Raw genomic sequence first — 19,348 nt, forward strand, 5'->3', positions numbered from 1 at the left:
GCTCACCCCACTTTATTTTTTGGGGCACAACTCTTTAATTAATATGAGGCGGATTTTCTCTCTGCCTCCAGGAGGAAGTCCTGCCTCATGGAGCTGCTGGCAAAACGAAGGCTGGCAGCTCTGCACACAAGAGCAGTGGCCATCACTGGTACTGCAGGGCAGAGAGTGGCATTCAGCTATGGACCTGGACATTGAAGTAAGTCCAAGATCTCTCGAGAGCTAGGCTGACAGGCCCCAGTGAGTTGTGGAGGGTGGTGGGGGTGTTGGCTGGTGGTGGTGGCAGGCATATCGGACAAGGTGGAGGGGGTGATTAGGGTGGATGTGAGGGGGCAGAACTCTGATTGACACAAGGGGCCTGGGAAGGAGGCATCGCCCCCACCCACCCCACCCCACTTACGCTGACTAGAAGTGCGCAGGATTAAACCTGCAGGGCTACACAGTGGGCACAGACCTCTTCCGCCACCTGTTATCAAAGTGGCGGTATGATGAGACCCTTAATCGAGCATTAATTGCCCACTTAAGTCTCTCAACTGGGCCATGGGTGGGTAACCCATCCGATGCCTCCCTCATCACCTGTAAAATCAGGGCGAGTTGATTGGGCTGGTTGTGGGTATGCCACCAATAGCATGGTGCCCTAATGTACGGTCCAGCCACCTGGTTTCCTGCCACTGGGTGGCCCATAAGATTCAGCCCTTAGTTTCACATAAAAGGCTCCTTTTAAACTTAGTCAATAAGCCTAGATAAGCAATAGCCTGTTATGTTTTAAATATAAAGGAGGTGCAGGAACAGAGGGACCTCACTGTATGTGTACATAAGTCATTGAAGATGGTAAGACATGTTGAGACAGCAGTTATTAAAGCAAATAGTATTATTAATAGGGGCATTGAATACAAGAGTAAGGAGGTCATGTTGAACTTGTCACACTAGTTAGGCCTCATCTGAAGTACTGCGTCCAGTTCTGGGCACCATACTTGAGGAAGGATGTGAAGGAGTTGGGAAGAGTACAGAGGAGATTCACAAGAATGATTCCAGGGATAAAGAACTGTAGCTATGGGGATAGATTGCAGAGATTGGGATTGTTTTCCTTGGAGAAAATAAGGCTGAGAGGAGTCTTGATAGAGGCATTCAAGATGCTGAGGGGTATAGACAGGGTAAATAGTGAGAAACTGTTCCCACTCAAAAGAGCCTCAAGAACTAGAGGATGCAGATTCGAAATACTTGGCAAAAGGAGTAAAAGCGAGTTGAGGAAAAATTTTTCCACCCAAAGGGTGGTTGGAATCTAGAAGTAACTTCCTCAGAGGGTGATGGAGGCAGGTTCGATTGAGGTATTCAAAAGGGAATTGGATTGCTATCTGAAAAGAATGAATGTGCAAGTTACGGGAATAAGACAGGGGAGATGGACTGGTTAAAATTCTCTTTCAGAGAACCAGTGCAGACTCAATGGGCTGACTGGCTTCCTTCTGCACTGTAACGTTTCTGTGATTCTGTGATAACATGCTCAAAAGTTGAGAAGATTCCCCAGATAACATCATCCCATTTTAGGTTCATGCTGGCCTTTTATTGTGCAGCTACTCCTCCCACCCTGTCCATTTTTCAATTGGTTTACCTGTTTCTGATGTGTACATTAATCACCCTGTAATTGCCTGGGCCAGTTGCTGAGTTGTTGGAAGGTCATCTGCATTGATCTTGTCGTGCAGAAATTTAATTTCATCTAAAGAATCAAAAATTATAAAGGGAAAGTATTATCTTGAAACATTGACAAAATATTAAATGGGCTGAATTTTGTGTTCTGTTACTTTACCTCAATCTGTGAAACCACCAGGATAGTTTAACTTGGGCCTGGAGATATTTTACCACTAAATCTTAGATATTTAGTTGAGAGACAGAAAATGTTTGCGAACCTAGAGCTCATGAATTTTTGCCCTGATGATTTGGTGAGAATTAGTGGCACTGTGTATGCACATCGTTGCTGACGGCTGTAGTTAACTGGTCAGTGGAGTTGATTGAAGAGAGGAAAGAGCGAAGGGCGTTACCGACCAGCATAACGACCAGTGCCATTATTCAGTTTGAACCTTTGGATTTACCTTGCTAGTTTTACACCCTCCAAACCAGAATTCATAGCTGAAAGTCACAGCCTCCGAAGAAATCGGTTTACTTAAATAGATGATTTTGTAGTTTCAATAATAGAGTGAACTCGCTTCCTTATATTTGCATTGTTTGAGGAGTTGTTTATTGGATATTTTACATTAATAACTTTTAAACAATGTGACTCACCCAATAAATGCAGGGTGTTAGTCTGCAATAGCTATTTACTACAGTGCCTGGAATAGGTGTGGTTGGGCCTATTTGGTTGTTGACTTTTAAAACATCATATCGTTTTTACGGTTGTAGGCAGACTTTATCTGTTATCAGGGCGTGATGCTTTAGAATAGCTTTAAGGGAGGTGTACTTGAACTGCAAATAATGTCATAGACTTCATATATTATAATAATGCAATTACAGTTATTGTTATCTGGTTGCTGTTGTGTTGCTATCAGTAACCATGATAAAACAAACTGCTGTTAGGGAATACATTTCAGTATTTATGCTGACTACTATGGAATACCACTTTGACATTTCACTTATCAGCACAGATCTTTGAGTACATATTCATATCATGGTCTTAATAGTTATGGGTTAAAATGACAAAGATACTTTAGATTGTGATTCAGAACTTTAACAATTGAAAATAAAATATCATATTCATGAGGCTGTATCATAGATAAGAGATATTGAAAATTACAACAAAGCCAGTTTAGATATTGTTTACAGAGGAGTTAGTAATTTAGATTTAAAGATGAAAATGCCTTTGTGATTTGACAAAAGCAGTTCTCTGTAATTAAAATTTGGTGCTTTAGTCTGGCCAATATGATGATGTATGCATTTATTTTTTAAGTTATATTTCAAAAGGATGTCCACATATTGCTTTATGGTAATACATCTGGATAATTTGTCAAGGGGACTCCAAGCAATATTTTCAATTTCCGTTTTTTGAAATAGGCAAATTGCAAAATTACAGTATGTTTCACTATCCTGATTCCTCAGTTAACTCTTCATTTTGGAAGTTTAAATTCAGTCCCTATTCTGTTTTTCCCTATGCAATCTGCTGTAATCATTAAGTTTGCCTTTTGCTTCATTTGTTGGGAAATGTACTTGGCTAACAAAGGAAAAAACTTTCCAAGTAATTTTTCCGCCACTGTTTTCTCCAGCGACCTGACTGAGGCTTAGGCTCAGTTTAGAAGAATGTTTATGTGAATGTTATTCAATTTTTGATCCCTTTAGATTAAGTTCTTCTGTGCTGCTGGATAAAATAGAATTGTGTTAATATGCTAGAAAAGTTGTAATTTTTTTGTGTGGATGACAGGAGGAAGTTACAAAGTAATACAGACAGACTAAGTGAACGGGCAAACTATGGCAAATTACATGCGTTGTTGGGAAGCGTACAGTCATCCATATATCATCTAAGAAAGACAAATCAGAATATTTTCTTAATGGTGAGAGATTAGGGTTGTGGAGGAGCTAAGTCACTAAGTTAGTGCGATAATTAATAAAAAAGACCAGTGGGACATTATTAGCACAGAAGAGTGGAGGCAGGGAATCCTGTTTTAAGGGTGGGAAATCAGGAAAAGTGCGATCCCCACAGGCCACACCAAATTTACTGGCAGAACCTGATTAACATTTTTTGTCATTGTTTCCCAACCACAGCCAGCCAGATTGAAAGGCTATCAGTCAGGTAGGCCTTCAGCACCAGGCCAAACCTGGGGAGCGGACAGGAGGAGGGGGATCGGAAAGGGCAGAGGGTGAAATGGAGGTCAGAGACATCGTGGAGAAAATCAGAGGATTAGATCGGGGGGTAGGGTGCTCATGGAAGACTATAAGACTCGTTAGGGGTGAATTAGAAGAGTGGTGGGGATGTTGGAAAAGTCAGGAGTTGTCCAGTCTTTGGGGATTGGTGAAGCCGGTAAACTGATCCAGCAGGTAAGCGAAAGGCACTTAGTCCAGCAGTGCTCCTTCCCTATAGCTGTGGGGTTTCCCAAGGCCTGGAAAACTCACCTGGCCTGGGTTAAATTTAAAACAGTAGTTAAATGTGAGGCATCCAGCCTCATTATAATATTTAAATTGCTAACCTACTCCCTGGGAAGCGGATTGATTGCAATTCTGCCTCCATTAAAACTGGAAGCGAGGGGATGTGTTGAGGTGACTTTTTTTTATTCTTGGGATGTGAGCATCGTTGGTAAAGCCAGCATTTGTTACTCACTCCTAGTTGTCCTTGAGAAGGAGATGGTAAGCCATCTCTTGAACCATTGCAATCTGTCTGATGTACGTACACCCACAGGATTGTTGGAGAGGGAGTTCCAGGATTTCGACCTAGTGACAGTGAAGAAGCAGCGATATAGTTCCAAGCCAATATTGTGTGGCCTGGAGGGGAACTTGCAGTTGACGCTGTTCCCATGTCTCCGCTGCCCTTGTCCTTCCAGGTGATGGAAGTCGTGGATTTGGAAGGTACTGTCAAAGGAAGCTTGGCGAATTTCTGCAGTGCACATTGGTACACACTGTTGCCACCATGCACTGGTTGTGGAGGGACTGAATGTTTATGATGATGAATGTGGTGCCAATCATGTGGGCTGCTTTGTCCTGGATGGCGTCAAGCTCCTTGAGTGTTGTTGGAGCTGCAGTGATCCAGACAAGTGGAGAGTATTCCATCACACTCCTGACTTGTACCTTGTAGTTAGTGGACAGGCTTTGGGAGTCAGAAGGTGAGTAACCTTCTGCAGAATTCCCAGTCTCTGACCTGTTCTTGTAGCCACAGTACTTATATAGTTGATCCAGTTAAGTTTCTGCTCAATGGTAACCCTCAGGATGTTGATAGTGATGGATTCAGCAATAGTAATTCCATTGAACAACAAGGGGAAATGTTTAATTTCTCTCTTGTTGAAGACGGTCATTGCCTGGCCCTTGGTTGAGTCGATTCTTACTTGGGGTCGATTCAGACTCCTAACATTTTAACATCCCACTCGATCCAAAGCTGCCTATTTTGGGGGCTTAAAATCCCCCCATTATCTTTGGCCTCCTCTACAAACTATGTTCCCTAGCCACTGATTTCATTTTCCTCCCTCTATCCATGCTAATATGTTACCCCCTACACCATGAACTCATATTTTGTATCATAACCTTTGATGTGGCACCTTACCGAATGCCTCCTGGAAAGCCAAGTACATCACAACCACTTTATCCATGTTGCTTGTTACTTCCTCTAGAACTCTAAAGGATTAGTCAAACACAATTTCCCTTTCACAAAACCTCTGCATGATTGCATTGAGATTTTCTAGCTGCCCTGTTATATCCCCCTTGCCTGCAGTTTCTTGCTTTCTGTCTCCCTTCTTTCTTGAATTGAGGAGTTACATTTATTATTTTCCAATCTGATGGGACTTTTCCAAAATCTAGGGTATTTTGGAACATTAAAACCAATGTATCTATTATCTCAACAACCACTTCTTTTAAGACCCTAGGATGAAGTCCATCAGGACCTGGGGACTTGTCAGCTTTTAGGTCTAATAATTTTCTCAGTACCCTTTCCCTGGTGATTATAATTGTTTCAAGTTTATCCCTCCTTTTCACCTTTTGATTTACAATTATTTCTGGGATGTTATTTGTGTTTTCCAAAGTGAAGGCAAATACAAAATAACTGTTCAATTCATCCACCATTTTCTATTTTCCATTATTAATTCCCCAGGTCCTCTCTAGAGGACCAACGCTCTCTTTAGTTACTATTTTACTTTCTAAATACCTGTAGGAACTCTTGCTGTCTGTTTTATATTTCTAGCTAGCCTTCTCTCATACTCTAATTTCTCCCTCATCTTTTTTTAATCATTCTTTGCTGTTTTTTATATTTTGTCCAATCTTCTGACCTGCCTGTAATCTTCGTGGAATTGTACATTTTTCCTTTCAATTTGATACTATCTTTAACTTCCTTAGTTAGCCATGGATAGTGTGTCCTTCCCCTAGAGTCTTTCTTTCTCACTGGAATGTATCGTTGTTGAATGTTGTGAAATATTTGCTTAAATATCTACTATTGCATAGCAGTACCTATCCCTTAACCTAATTTCCTAGTTCATTTTAGCCAGCTCTGATAATTGCCCTTATTTAAGTTTAAAACATTAGTCTTAGGCCTACTCTTGTCTCCCACAAACCATATGCGAAATTGAATCAATGATCACTGCTATCTAGGGGCACCTTTACTATGAGGCCATTCATTAATTCTGTCTCATTGTGCATTATCAGATCTAGAATAGCCTGCTCTGGTTTGCTCTAGAACTTACTGCTCTAAGAAACTACCCTGAAAACACTCATCTTCCAGGCTACCTTTACAAACCTGATTTGTTCAATCTATATGTAGATTAAAATCACCCATGATTATCACTGTACCTTTCTCACAAGCCCCCTTTATTTTTTCCTGTATACGCAGTCCTACATTGTAGTTACTGTTAGGGGGCCTATAAATTATTCTCATAAGTGACTTCTTACCTTTGCCATTTCTCATCTCTACCCAACCTGATTTTCCACCTTGAACCTTAAAACTAAGGTCATCTCTCTCTATTATATTAATGTCATCCTGAAACATAGAAAATAGGAGCAGGAGTAGGCCATTCGGCCTTTGAGCCTGCTCCGCCATTCATTATGATCATTGCTGATCATCCAACACAATAGCCTGCACCCGCTTTCTCCCCATACCCTTTGATCCCCTTCGCCCCAAGAGCCATATCTAACTCCTTCTTGAAAACATACAATGTTTTGGCCTCAACTACTTGCTGTGGTAGCGAATTCTACAGGCTCACCACTCTCTGGGTGAAGAAATTTCTCCTCATCTCAGTCCTAAATGGTCTACCCCGTATCCTCAGACTGTGACCCCTGGTTCTGGACTCCCCCACCATCGGGAACATCCTTCCTGCATCTACCCTGTCTAGTCCTGTTAGAATTTTATAGGTTTCTATGAGATCCCCCCTCATTCTTCTGAATTCCAGCGAATATATTCCTAACCGACTCAATCTCTCCTCATATGTCAGTCCCGCCATCCCAGGAATCAGTGTGGTAATTTACAAAGCTACCCCTTCACCTTTTTTTCAGCTTCCTTTCCTTCTGAAATGTCATGTATCCTTGAATATTCAGGTCCCAGCCTTTGCTATCTTACAGCTATGTCTCTGTAATGGCTATCAAATCATACATATTTATTTCTATTTGAACTGACAATTCATCCATTTTGTTACGGATGCTAGGCACATTCAGATATCAAGCCTTTAGTTCTGTCTTTTTACTATTTTTGCAACCTCTAGCCTTATCTGCTGGTGCACTGCTTAGTTTGTATACTTTGCCTCTCCCTGCCATGCTCTGATTATCATTTCCTTTGTTGCTACCTTGCTTTCTTGCCCTCTCCCTTAACTTACCACATCTCCCCTCATTTGACCCCTCGCCCCACTTTATTTTTAAAGACCTCTCTACCGCCCTAGTTATATAACTTGTCAGAACACAGGTTCTAGCATAGTTCAGGTGAAGACTGTCCCAAAGATACAGCTCCCACTTTCCCTAATACAAGTGCCAGTCTTTGAGCCATGCATTCACCTTTCTAATCTTATTTACCCTATCCCAGTTTTCTCGTGGTTCAGGTAATAATCCAGAGATTATTATCTTTGAGATTCTGCATTTTAACTTAGCCCCTAGCTGCTCACACTTCCTAAGAGGAACCTCTTTCGAGTCCTACCTATGTCATCGGCACTTATGTGGGCCACAACAACGAGATCCACTTAGGTACTAATGGCATACGTAGGACTAGGAAAGAGGTTCTGGCCTCTTGTACATCCCTGGTTTTCTTGGCTGTTCAGCTGACTAGGCCTGAAGCTCTGGAATTCCCTCTGTAAGCCATTCTGCTTCTCTACCTCGCCTCTTTTAAGGCATTGAACAAATAAAAAAAATTGGAACTGTGCTATTTGAGAGTGAAATCAGGAAGCACATTTCACACAATAGTTATCTTGGTAGTACAGAACTTGAATATTGCTTAAAAAAGAGACATACTATCAAAGGTTTTCATCTCGCACTTATGAGGACAGCCACTCAAATAAACCAACAGTACAGTGAACAACAATTTGGACTGCATGAGAAGAGAGTGCTGTTTGGTTAGCAAGCGGATTCTGATTACTAGAGGTGTTACCATGGAGAATACAGCAGAGAAAAGTTAACTGTTAACTGCCAAGCTTTTGTTTCAAATTCAAACCAAGCAGGTTGACTCTGATTGGTCAAACCATTGCCATGGGGAATGTACCAAGGAATGGTGGTCTCCCAAGCTTTGTTTAGTTGGAAAAGGCATACTGTGTGGACATGCTCATTCTGTCTGCAAAGGACAGGGTCCTGTGTGTGAATATAATCTATATATATATATATATATAGTGCTGTGACCAATCAGAGTCAACCTGCCTGGTTTGAATTTGAAACAAAAGCTTGGCAGTTAACTTCTCTACTGCATTGTCCTTGGCAATGCCTCTGCCAATCAGAGTCCACTTGCCAACCAATCAGCTCTCTTCTCATGCAGTATAAACTGTTGCCCCTTTACTGTTGGTTTATCTTCTGTAGCTGTCCTGATGAGTGCAAGACGAAAAGCTTCAATAGCATGTCTCTTTTTCAACAGTACAATAGTTAGTGGAAATCTGGTACTCACTCCCCCAAAAGGCTGTGGATGCTGATCAATTAAAATTTTCCAGATTGAGTGTGATAGATTATGGCACATTTTCATAGCCCTCGCATTGGCTAGATGAGGCAGGCACATTTAGGAAGCCCTCATAGTTGCCAGATTTGTGTAAAATGATGGCGACATGCAGTGAGGTGACCCCATAGTTCCTCACATCGCAGTTGTGAAAGTTTGACTCAGTCTGGCTTATGGCAGCATGAATGCCCTCTATGAGAATGTTCCTGTCATGTAGAGGCAGTGGAGGCCCTAATAGTCGCTCGATTGCAGGAGGATGATGATGACATGCAATAAATACGTTCATAAATCTTCACATAGCCTCTGAGAATGTCTGACTCCTGACAGATCACTTGCACTCTGTGATCAGGGTCATATCATAGAGACACAGCCATGAAGCTTAAGAAACATCTGACCCTTTGTCCACCTTCAGCACCTGAGCCCTCAGGAGCCAGAGCACAGCATCATTCTGAAGAGATGGGGGCCAGCACCTCCTTAAAGGTGCTGAGAGCACATCGAGAGAATGAGAGAACTCTGTGGTGCCTGCCCACTACATTCTGGCAGCAATGACAAGCGCTGCCAAGGCGCAGGCATCAGTAATGTTTCCAGGGAGTGAGAGGCCGGACCATCACTGTGGTTTGAAGGCTGCACAGAGCGCAGGAAAGAGGCCCTAGAGTGAGATACCTTATGCAGAAACGTTTCACATCTGAGTGACAAAAACGCTGCTCATCAGAACAAGGAGCCATAGGCAGGGAGGCCTTCTTGGGAGTTTATTGACAATAATGAACAGTATGCACAAGTGATTAACATCCGTGCCCAAATTGTGCAACTAATTCTCCTTAACTTTCCTAAAGCTGCCGCTACATATTGGTGCTCCCTGGACATCCACAGCAGAGGTGGAGGCAGCCTGCTGACTGCGATGCCTTGTGTGTGATGACTTTGGCGGGCATCCTCTGGAGGGCCAAGACTTGGAGGGCCCTGGCCTGACTTCAGGGTCCTGCTGTGTGGCAGAGGTATACTCCTCGGCCTGTGGAGCTGGAGCTGCTGAGGTCACAGCAAGAGAAGAGTCGGATGGGCTGGCACTCTGAGTCACCTAGGTGGATGAGCACCTGCGGATCCTCCTCCCAATGGGTTCCCGGGGGCCCCAGGCTGTCTCCTTGTGGAGCAGGGGTAGCTGGAGAGATCAAGCTGCCTGGCACCCCTCTTACGTACACACTGTTGGAGGCCATCTATGGCATCAGTGATGGAGTTGAGCCCGCACAGCAGTGCAAGAGCGATGTCCTGGACCAAGGTCTCCATGGCGGCTGCCATCCTACCAGTGTAGACCTCGGTGCGTTAGCATGCCGGTGCTATCACCTCAGGCTGTATGCGGACGGACCCCTCTATCGTGCCTTGCAATCTGAGGAGTGCAGCAGACATCCCTTCCTGTTGTTCCTGAGCTTGCCTTTGCAGCTCCAGCAACTGTGACATGACTGAGTCCAGAGGCTCGTCATCTGACTCGGACTCAGCAAAGTTCTAGCCTGCAGCAGTCCTCCGAGTGCTGGACACCTGGGAAGTCCCTGCCTCCACCTGCAGTGGATCAGAAAGTGCGATGTGCACACCAGATTGTAATCCCAAGGCTACTCTAAAGCTAGGTCCCACCGAGCTGTGTGTTTCTGCGCTGGTGGAGGGTGTGGATGAATGGTGTGACGGGACTTCAGGAAGTAAGCCTCCAGATTCCTCTTCAGAGGTTTCTTCAGGGCTTGATGGAGGCCCTGGGTCATGAACTCTGTCGGCTGTTTGGCAGATGTGCCTGTGAAAGCAAGGGGAGATAATTAGTGCATGGCAGTGGCCTGTGAAACAGGAGACATCATGCTCAGCATAGTTGCCTGCTGGATGTTGATTGGCTGAACCCTCACTTGGTAGAGCAGCGCCGGCCACACTGTCAACACAGGACCGGTCTAGATCCTCGCTGGACAGCTGGATGGCTCTGTTTTCAAAGTCCGTGAGGACCTTGATTTCAGGCATTCCACCACCGGTCTGCAACCTCTCCCTCTTGCTGTGTGCCAGCTTGTCCTGCATGAATAGAGATGGAGAAAGTGTAAGTAGGATGCCTGCCAGGCCAGATAATAAGTTTGCCTGGCCTATATGGCTGGTCCTATAGTGGTCCTATGGGCCAGATGAGGACAATGATGGTGGGTGTGAGAGAGTGAATGGTGATGACCCTTGAACCGACTGAGCGAGGGCTCTGTGGATGTGTGATGGGTTTGTGAGTGTGTGGGTTGAGAGTGATGAGGAGTGACTTACGCTGGCGGAATGGAGGAAATCATTCATCCTCTTGCGGCACTGGGTGGCTGTCCTCTTTTGAAGGACGTTGGTGCTGACCACCACTGCCACCACCTCCCAAGCCAGGTTAATAATGTTGCTGGCCATCCTGCAGCCAGAACGGGTGTAGAGGACATCCAGGCGGGCCTCCACAGCACCCAAAAGGCGCTTGAGGGACTCGTCGCTGAACCTGGGGGCTGCAGTCTTTTTCAGTTTCAGGGCCATGTCTTCCGTGCAGCAGTGGTGGCCTGGAAGCACTAAGATGTGTGCTTCTGGCTGAACTTTAAATATGGCGCCCGGCGTGATGCAGCAGCGGGGTGATAGCGGGCCGGCTAATGAGAGCCCACCCACCATGGAAATGGCGTGTTTCCCGGGAATGCATAAATAATGTGGCGGGTTTGGGACGATACAGTGTGAAAACCGGTAAACCCCCCCCTGCTACTGCACTTACTGCAGATCTGGGAAAATTCCGCCCAATGTCTCAAACACAATGCTAAGGACATAACTGGGATAATTTCCCAATTAAATAAAGAATAATCAGATTTAAACAGGTGTGGTAAAGTCATTGTGTATATCATTTTTGGCCAGCAGAGAACAAAGTACAGGTGAACACCTGTAAACCAAACGTCAGTGTCAAAACACTTCAGTGTTTTCTTTTATGCATTTAATCTAATTGAGACCAAATTTCAGTAAACAGTTATTAATTGTTGTAGACTACATATGTTTTCATTGCACAACAAAAGCATATATATACATTCACTGTAGTTAGGAACCGATTGTAGAAATAAAGGCAAAGTAATGAATCATTATTTAAATTAGATAAAGCAAAGTGTTTATCCATCTAATAGTGTCAATTGTCTACAGGGCACTTCAATTTACAGCTTTTATGGGACGATGAGTAATTACTTTTAAATTGATGTTTGATTATGTTTAATAGAATTTGATGAATACATGCTCTGATTAGCTGGTATTAGTATACAAAGCCTTTCCAGCATCTGATACAGAGCAAATACAACTCCTTAAAGCTCTTATTATTTTGACTATTGTGTGCTTTAACTACAGGATTACTGGGGTAAATAGAAAGATATTGATTTTAAGATTGGGGACGAGTACTGCAGCTTCTTTAAATAAGAGTTAACAATGTTCTGAAGTGGTTGTAAAGAGTACATTTAACAAAGGACGTTGATAATTGCTGTCCCCAAATTTCATTAAAAGTCTCACTGACATTAGGATGTCTATGACTCTCCATTCTCCTCTCTCCTAATTCGTAATTTTGGAGATTTCTAGCATGGGGGATCAGCATCAATTTTCTCCTGTCCCCTACTAGCAGACTTCTTAGGGATTTATTTATTTTGCATGTCCCTGTAACACCATCCTCTCTTTCATCAGCCTCACATTTGTTTTACTCCATTCCCAGCACTCCAGCTGTACTTTTGCAACATTTTTGGAGGCACTTCTTCAGTTCTCTGTGATCCAGAAAATATATATGCACAATGAGTTCAGTGTCCCTTGGGGGTTGGTTTGGTCTTCGGTGACATTGCTTTCAATGATATGCTCCAAGGTGCGGGTGATGAGACGACAGTCCGAAGAGAAAGAACAACACAAAGGTAGAGGATCAAAAGAGTAGATAGAAGTCAGAAATCTGAAATAAGGAACAAAGTGGAACACTTGAAAATAATTAAGGGAGGAAAAACAATGAAAGAAGAGAATTGGCAAATACAAAGATTAAGAGACAAAAATCGGGAAGTAGGAAACAGAAGTGTCAGGGGGAAGGTAACTCTTAAGTACAGCAAGAGTAATAAGCAGTAAACAGGGAAAAACAAATAGAAGTTTGATATATTGACACTTTCGTATTGATGCAAGTTATTATCATGTGTACATTGACATGAAAGTAAGATCCCATTCTGATTCTTCCACTCCACATTCCTATTTCCCACAAGTTGAATTTAATTTCATTGTTTTTGTCATTAGGTTTAAGTTATGATCACTATTATTATTAAAGTTGATTAAGTCTCCTGAGGTGTTTAAAACACAAGCAGTACAGAGTGCCAATTCAGAATAGGAGCAAGAGTTTTTTGATAAGGCCCATGATAGAGATCAGAACCTGTGCTTGTAAACAATGCCAATTAGTGTTCATCCTTAGAAATATATTTATTATATTTTCAAATAGTGATCAGTAGCTTGCTTAAATATCTGATTTCTGACTGTGTTAGTCAGAGCCTAGCTTTAGATTGTTTGGTGTGCTGAATTCAACCTGAGGGAAAGGTGAGGGACTCTTTGAGTTTTGCTAATCTGTAAAAGTGAAAATTTAAGCCAGTAAACAAAATATATAAATTAATATCAGTTGTCATGTATGAGCAAGAAGTATATATGACTGCAGCTCAAGAGTATTTGTGCCATAGTTGCCAAAAAGTCTACTAACGGGCACAAGTACAAAAATGTGACTAAAATTTGGCCTGTGTGCTCATGGTCCAGATAAAAGTCTCAGACATTTGCTGCATTAAACCATTTGTGTCATCGTCCCTGTAAACATCAAACCCATGCATCCCAAAAAGCAAATGGCACATCTAGTAGATAAGGTTTTTTTTTCTATATTTTTGTGTATGTATATAACTTTTCGTTTATATGTTATAATGTTCCATTCTTAAGTTGTGCAGCTTTCGGCAACTTAGTGTGGTTGATATTTGTTTTTAAGTAATTGGATGACTCATTTAATAACCTGGCTTTACCCTCTTCCTCTCCATTCACCTCAGATCAGCTGCATACAGTTAAAATAAAAGTAAAATATTGGGCTGGATTTTACAATCCTCCCCCCACTGCGTTTGTTTTCAATGGGGGCGGCAGGGGCACGTAAAATGCGATGGGAGCCCAGCCCACCATCTTCCTGCCCACCCCTGAGCTGTCCCCTATAATACATTAGATGGGCAGGCATCGAAATCGGCAGCCGACCCACCATATTTAAATAAAGAATTAAAGATCAATTGAGTTCGTTACCAAGCCAATTGACTAGGATATTATACTGCCATCCCCTAATATGGTTGGTGTGGGCAGGCAGACAGGAGTGGGCAAGCTGTTTTTTGAGATCAACTTGTAAGAAGGGCGGGCACATCATTTGGGGTGCCTTGTGTGCATTGGGGGCAGCTCCTCCTAAGATGTCATGGTAACCCCTCCCCCTCGCTCTTCCCTCCAAAACCTCACCCACATCCCTCCCTGCCCTAAAATCCGAGGACCTACCATCGCCGGCAGGCATCACTCTTCTTTGTGTGTCTTCTTGCAGTCCCAGCATGATTGGCTGGCAGCTCTCAGATGGGGCTTCCGCCCAATCTCATCTAATATAGTCCACCACCAGCGGGTTATGACTATGGAGCGGGTTTCTTCTAGGTGTGTTGGCTGCTGCCCAGCTTTCCTGTTCATTGTAGGTGCTGGAAATCTGAAATAGAAACAGAAAATGCTGGATAACACTTGGGTCAGGCAGCATCCTTCTAACCAACATCTGCCACTTCACTCTTACCCTTACTGAAGCGAGAAACAGAATGTTTCATGAAGATGATCCGAAAAATGTTTGAAAGCAAATACAGAGTCACAGAAAAGTGGTGATGGGGACAGGAGGAACAAAGGGAATGTCTGTTTAAAGAGATTAAATGGTAATGACTGTGTAAGGCAAAGTGATAATGGGATAAGTAAAGAAACAAGAAAAGGGTCCAGAGGAGTTGTAAATGGTTACAGCAGAACAGAAGTGAGGGAGGGACACATGAAAAACCTGACAAGGAGATACTGCCATGTCCTGAGGATGTGGCAAAGAAAGGAAGATAGACCTCTGTGGTATGGGCTAACCCACTGGTTGTATATCAATAGGGGACCCCCACCCCAAGCACCCCACACTACCACTCACAGTGGTTCTGGTGCAACCATCCTCTATTGCTAGCACTCGTTCTCTTAAGATAACAGGAGCAGTGATTAAGATCTAACGTTGTTAAACTTAGTGTTAAGTCCTGAAGTGCTGTAAAGTTGGCATACGTTGAAGTGATGCCATGAGTTAGAAAGCAACAGAAAAATTGCAGATGCTAGAATTGTGTAAAATGTCAGTCAACATGTGAAAAAGGTTCACATTTCAGTGTGATCCTTTGTTGGAATTGACTTGCAGTTATGCCTCTTCGTTCCTCTTAAAGAGCCCAGTAAAATGAAACTGGGGAACTTCACCAATAATGCAGCAAGTTTAATCTGTGTGTGGCTGAGCCATACAAACAGGGAGGCCCCAGGTTGTACTTCTACGTCAAAGAGTAAATGTAGCCTCCTGCAGTGGAACAGAAGATGGTGGTCCATGCCCTGAACTTGACAGTGAAATGCATGGCTTCCTGTGTATTGTTCTGCCTACTGGCATTTTGTGTCACTCCTGTAAAAGCAGCTGTTATAGCTACCTTTTGGTAAAGTTTTCTTTGGGATGGCAGTCAGGGGAATGGCTGGAATACTTCAAGAAAAACCAACAAAACACGCATGTATAACACTAGTGGATATAAAAACTGGAATCTCGTTGAAGAGCTTCTTCATTCAACTAGCTGGTTAAGGCAATACCCTGTTCACCCACTATATCTTTTAACGACACTGCTCAAGAGTTTTCAAATATGATACTTTAGTGCATTTCCTTTATGAAAATATTTCATCATTGACCTGCCTTTAAGCTTGTTTTCAAATTATCCCAAAATGTTTTACATTATTCATTTGAATTGTGAATTCAGTCAATATTTGAAAATATAACAGTCTGATTAACCATTGTGCTGTCAAATGCCTGACTGTTAACCCCATTTCAAGGAAATCTTTGTCAGAGACACTAGCATGTAACCATGTATAAGCCAGAATCTATCTTCAACATATTAGCAGCTATTGAAAATTCTCAGCAGGGCATGTTCCTAAATTGTCCTATTTGTTTGAGGTGTTGTTAAGTCTTTTGCCAAAAGGTGGTGCTTTTTTAAACTTTTAGAGAATGATTTCCTATAGGGACTATATCTAAATCATAAAGGAGATGAGTCATATATTAAAGAGTATTGTAACTGTTAAATTATTCGAAGTTTTAACATTTTTTTTGTTCCTTGTAAGGTCGGATCTTGAACCGTTTTTCAAAAGACATTGGCCACCTGGATGACTTGCTGCCCTATACTTGCATGGACTTTTTACAGGTAATTCAGTCTTCAGAGCTCATGAATTGTACATTGTGTGATCATTTTATGGGCCACTGAGTACTCTTTGCTGCTGAAGTACTGTGATCACAAAACAATTACTTTCCAAGCAATAACTCTTCTAACAAAGTTAAACGCTGGTTTAATAAAAGTGTCTGCCCATCAGAAGAGGGTGTGGTTGTAATTTTATGATCCACCAAAGCAACAATGAAAATCTAATGCCAGGAATAATTGCTGTATAGGAGTGGCCTCAGTCCTCTTGCTATCATGTCATGTCCACAGTATCTGCATACTTTGTAGTTTGTTGTTCATTTGCCTCCAGTAATTTGGAGCCCATCCAGGTAGTGTTATGAAATGTGCCCACAGTAGCACAACAATCAGCTGTCACGCAGGACTGTGAAGACGAGCCAAATCATGAGTGTATGACCACAAAAGAGCAAAAGCCTACTGACTGTAAGGAGTGTGGTATGGTAGCTTTAGAAGGGAGAAAAGGATGGTGTTTGGTAATTAAATAAGCAGTCTAATGTTACAATAAGGGTAAGGTTTATTTGAAAGCAAGATGATTCTAATTCTCTGATAATGTAGTAAGTTTTTATCCAGGACATGAATTATTCTTTTATGATAGGCTATAATTTCAATAGTTTTTGTTAAGCAATTAGTCAATGTACAAGAATGCTGAGGAAATCATTTCCAAACCTCCAGTTAATGCTGGTGGTAATTTCCCAATGTAATCTCTAGTCATGGCAAAGCTAAAACATTAGGCAGTTAACTTGCTAATTGTTCCAGATCTGGTAGAAGTGTTAAATGCAGGAGTAGAAATGCAATATTGCTACTATATTTTGTATCTGTTAGTCGAGTGCAAGTCAGCTCCTCAGCACCATAATTCATAATGAACTGAGCTGGCTTACTTTCCCAGGAGGATTTCACCCATCTGGACACAGCCATAATAGGAACACAAGAACACAATAGGTGTTGTGCTAGTATCCTTCTGGTGGTGGTAGTGCGGCTGTCAGTAGAAATGAGACAGGATGATGCACTAAATAGATAGCAGAAAGCAATCACTGCTCCAACAAATGAATTAAAATTGAATGCCAAATCTTTGGGTTTCCACTTTAGGAATATACAGATCTCATCAAATTATTGTTTATAATATAACTCATAGTATGATAATGAATGTGGTAAAGTATTTTCTTTTCAGTGGTATGCCTCTATTCCCCTCATCCTGAAAAATGTTTTACCTTATAATGGCATAGGATTCTTAAATCACTAATCTGAACTGCAGGGAAGCCCTTTAGTTGTCAAGTCAGATTTCCTAGGCAATTCTTTTTTTGTAAACTAGCGTTTTGAAAGCATTTTATTTTGCCAGTTTCTTCCAGTGTTCCCACTTTCTCCCCAAAGGCACTCTCCCCAAAGGCACTGACTCCTACTGGAGTACAGCATCATGGGCATCAGTCACCATTCCAGTACCTTGTCTCTGTGACCACTAGCGTTCTGCTCAGCTGTGACTTTTAAGGAAGCTAACTTCAAAGGAATAAGTGAAGGAGAAAAAGAAATGAGCTGGGAGAGTATTTCTGAGTAGTATCTCAATTGAAACGAATTGAAGATGAGGCTATTACATGGAATAACCTTAAGTTGTAGAAATTTGAGTATAAGCTAAACATGTGATCCATGTGAGTTGAAGGTTTCATGGTTCGCACATTTCTGTATGTGTTCACCCGGCAGTTTAGGGGTATGGAGGCATGTGTTTGAATTCTGGTGAGAGCGATGGTTCCTCGGAAGTGCAACCAGACACCAAATCCAAGACACCATGGCTGGCTCAGCTGGTTTTTTTCTTTATTCTTTCATGGGATGTGGGTATCATGTGGATGTGGGAAGAAGATTGAGAAAGCAGTAATAATAGAGGTTCTATAGTTGGGGGAACAGACAGGCTTTTCTGTGCTCGCAGGCATGAATCCAGGATGTTTTGTTGCTTCCCTGATGCTAGGGTCAAGGATGTCACTGAGCAGCTGCAGACCACTCGGAGGAGGGGAGGATGAGCAGTCAGTGGTCATGGTCCATGTCGGTACCAATGACATAATAAAGAGAGAGTTGAGGTCCTGTAGGCAGATCTTAGGGTGTTGGAAAGGAGACAAGCAAACAGGGCGACAAAGGTAGTAATTTCCAGATTGCTCATTGAGCATAGAAATAGGAGGATAAATTGGTTGGAGAAATGGTGCAGGAGGGAGGGTTTTAGATTTCTGATACATTGGGGGCATTTCTGGGAGAGATGGGACCCGTACAAGCTGATGGGTTGCACTGAACAGAACCGGACCAATGTCCTTGTGGGATGATTTGCTAATGCTAATGGGGGAGGGTTTAAACTAATTTGAAAGGGATATGAGAACCAGGTGGTAATATTAGAGAGATAAGCCAAGGTGCACAGAGAACTGGGAGAGACAGATAACACCAGAATAAGAAATAAGCTATTTGGTGAGGTCAGAAAAAGGTCTTAATCAAGTTAACAGTGGATATATGTGAATGCGTGGAGTGTGGTAGATAAGGTTGGTGAACTGCAGGTGCAGGTAGTCATGTGGGAATATGATGCTGTGACAATAATGAAGATCTGGCTGAAAAAGGGATGGCACTGGGTGCTAAATATTCCTGGCTACAAGATGTTCAGGAAGGAAAAGAGGAGGGATGGCAGTATTGATTAAGGATAATATTTCAGTGGTAGAGAGAGAGTGAGAGGAGCCAATGACAGAATCTGTTTGGTTAGAGCTAAGAAACAATAGAGGTACCATTACACGACTGGGTCTATTCTATAGGCCACCAAGTAGTGGATTTGTTAAAGACTGATCATGTTTGATTAGCTTGACTGAGTTCCTTGATGGGTCAGAATCCTGGAATACCCTCCCTAACAGCACTTGTGAGTGTACCTATACCACATAGACTGCAGCAGTTCAAGAAGGCACCACCACCTCCTCAAGGTTAATTAGGGATGGGCAATAAATGCGGAGCTAGTCAGTGACGACCACAGTTGATGTGGTGTCATGGACTTCCAAAAGACTCCTGATAAAGTGCCACAAAGCAGGCTTGTCAGAAAAGTTGGAATAAACTTGGA

General features: G+C 42.5%; 1 protein-coding gene across 3 annotated transcripts in view; it reads left to right on the top strand.

Annotated features, from left to right (window-relative positions):
- The window catches only part of abcc4 (ATP binding cassette subfamily C member 4 (PEL blood group)), a 405,942-nt gene that overhangs the window by 244,044 nt on the left and 142,550 nt on the right, over positions 1-19,348 (top strand). For all 3 annotated transcript variants that reach the window (XM_078545915.1, XM_078545916.1, XM_078545917.1), the window contains one exon: positions 16,169-16,248. In XM_078545915.1, the coding sequence (XP_078402041.1) occupies positions 16,169-16,248 (80 nt within the window). The remainder of the gene's footprint in view (positions 1-16,168; positions 16,249-19,348) is intronic.

Source organism: Cetorhinus maximus, chromosome 7 (genome assembly GCF_964194155.1).
Source record: "Cetorhinus maximus chromosome 7, sCetMax3.hap1.1, whole genome shotgun sequence".
Taxonomy (NCBI): Eukaryota; Metazoa; Chordata; class Chondrichthyes; order Lamniformes; family Cetorhinidae; genus Cetorhinus; species Cetorhinus maximus.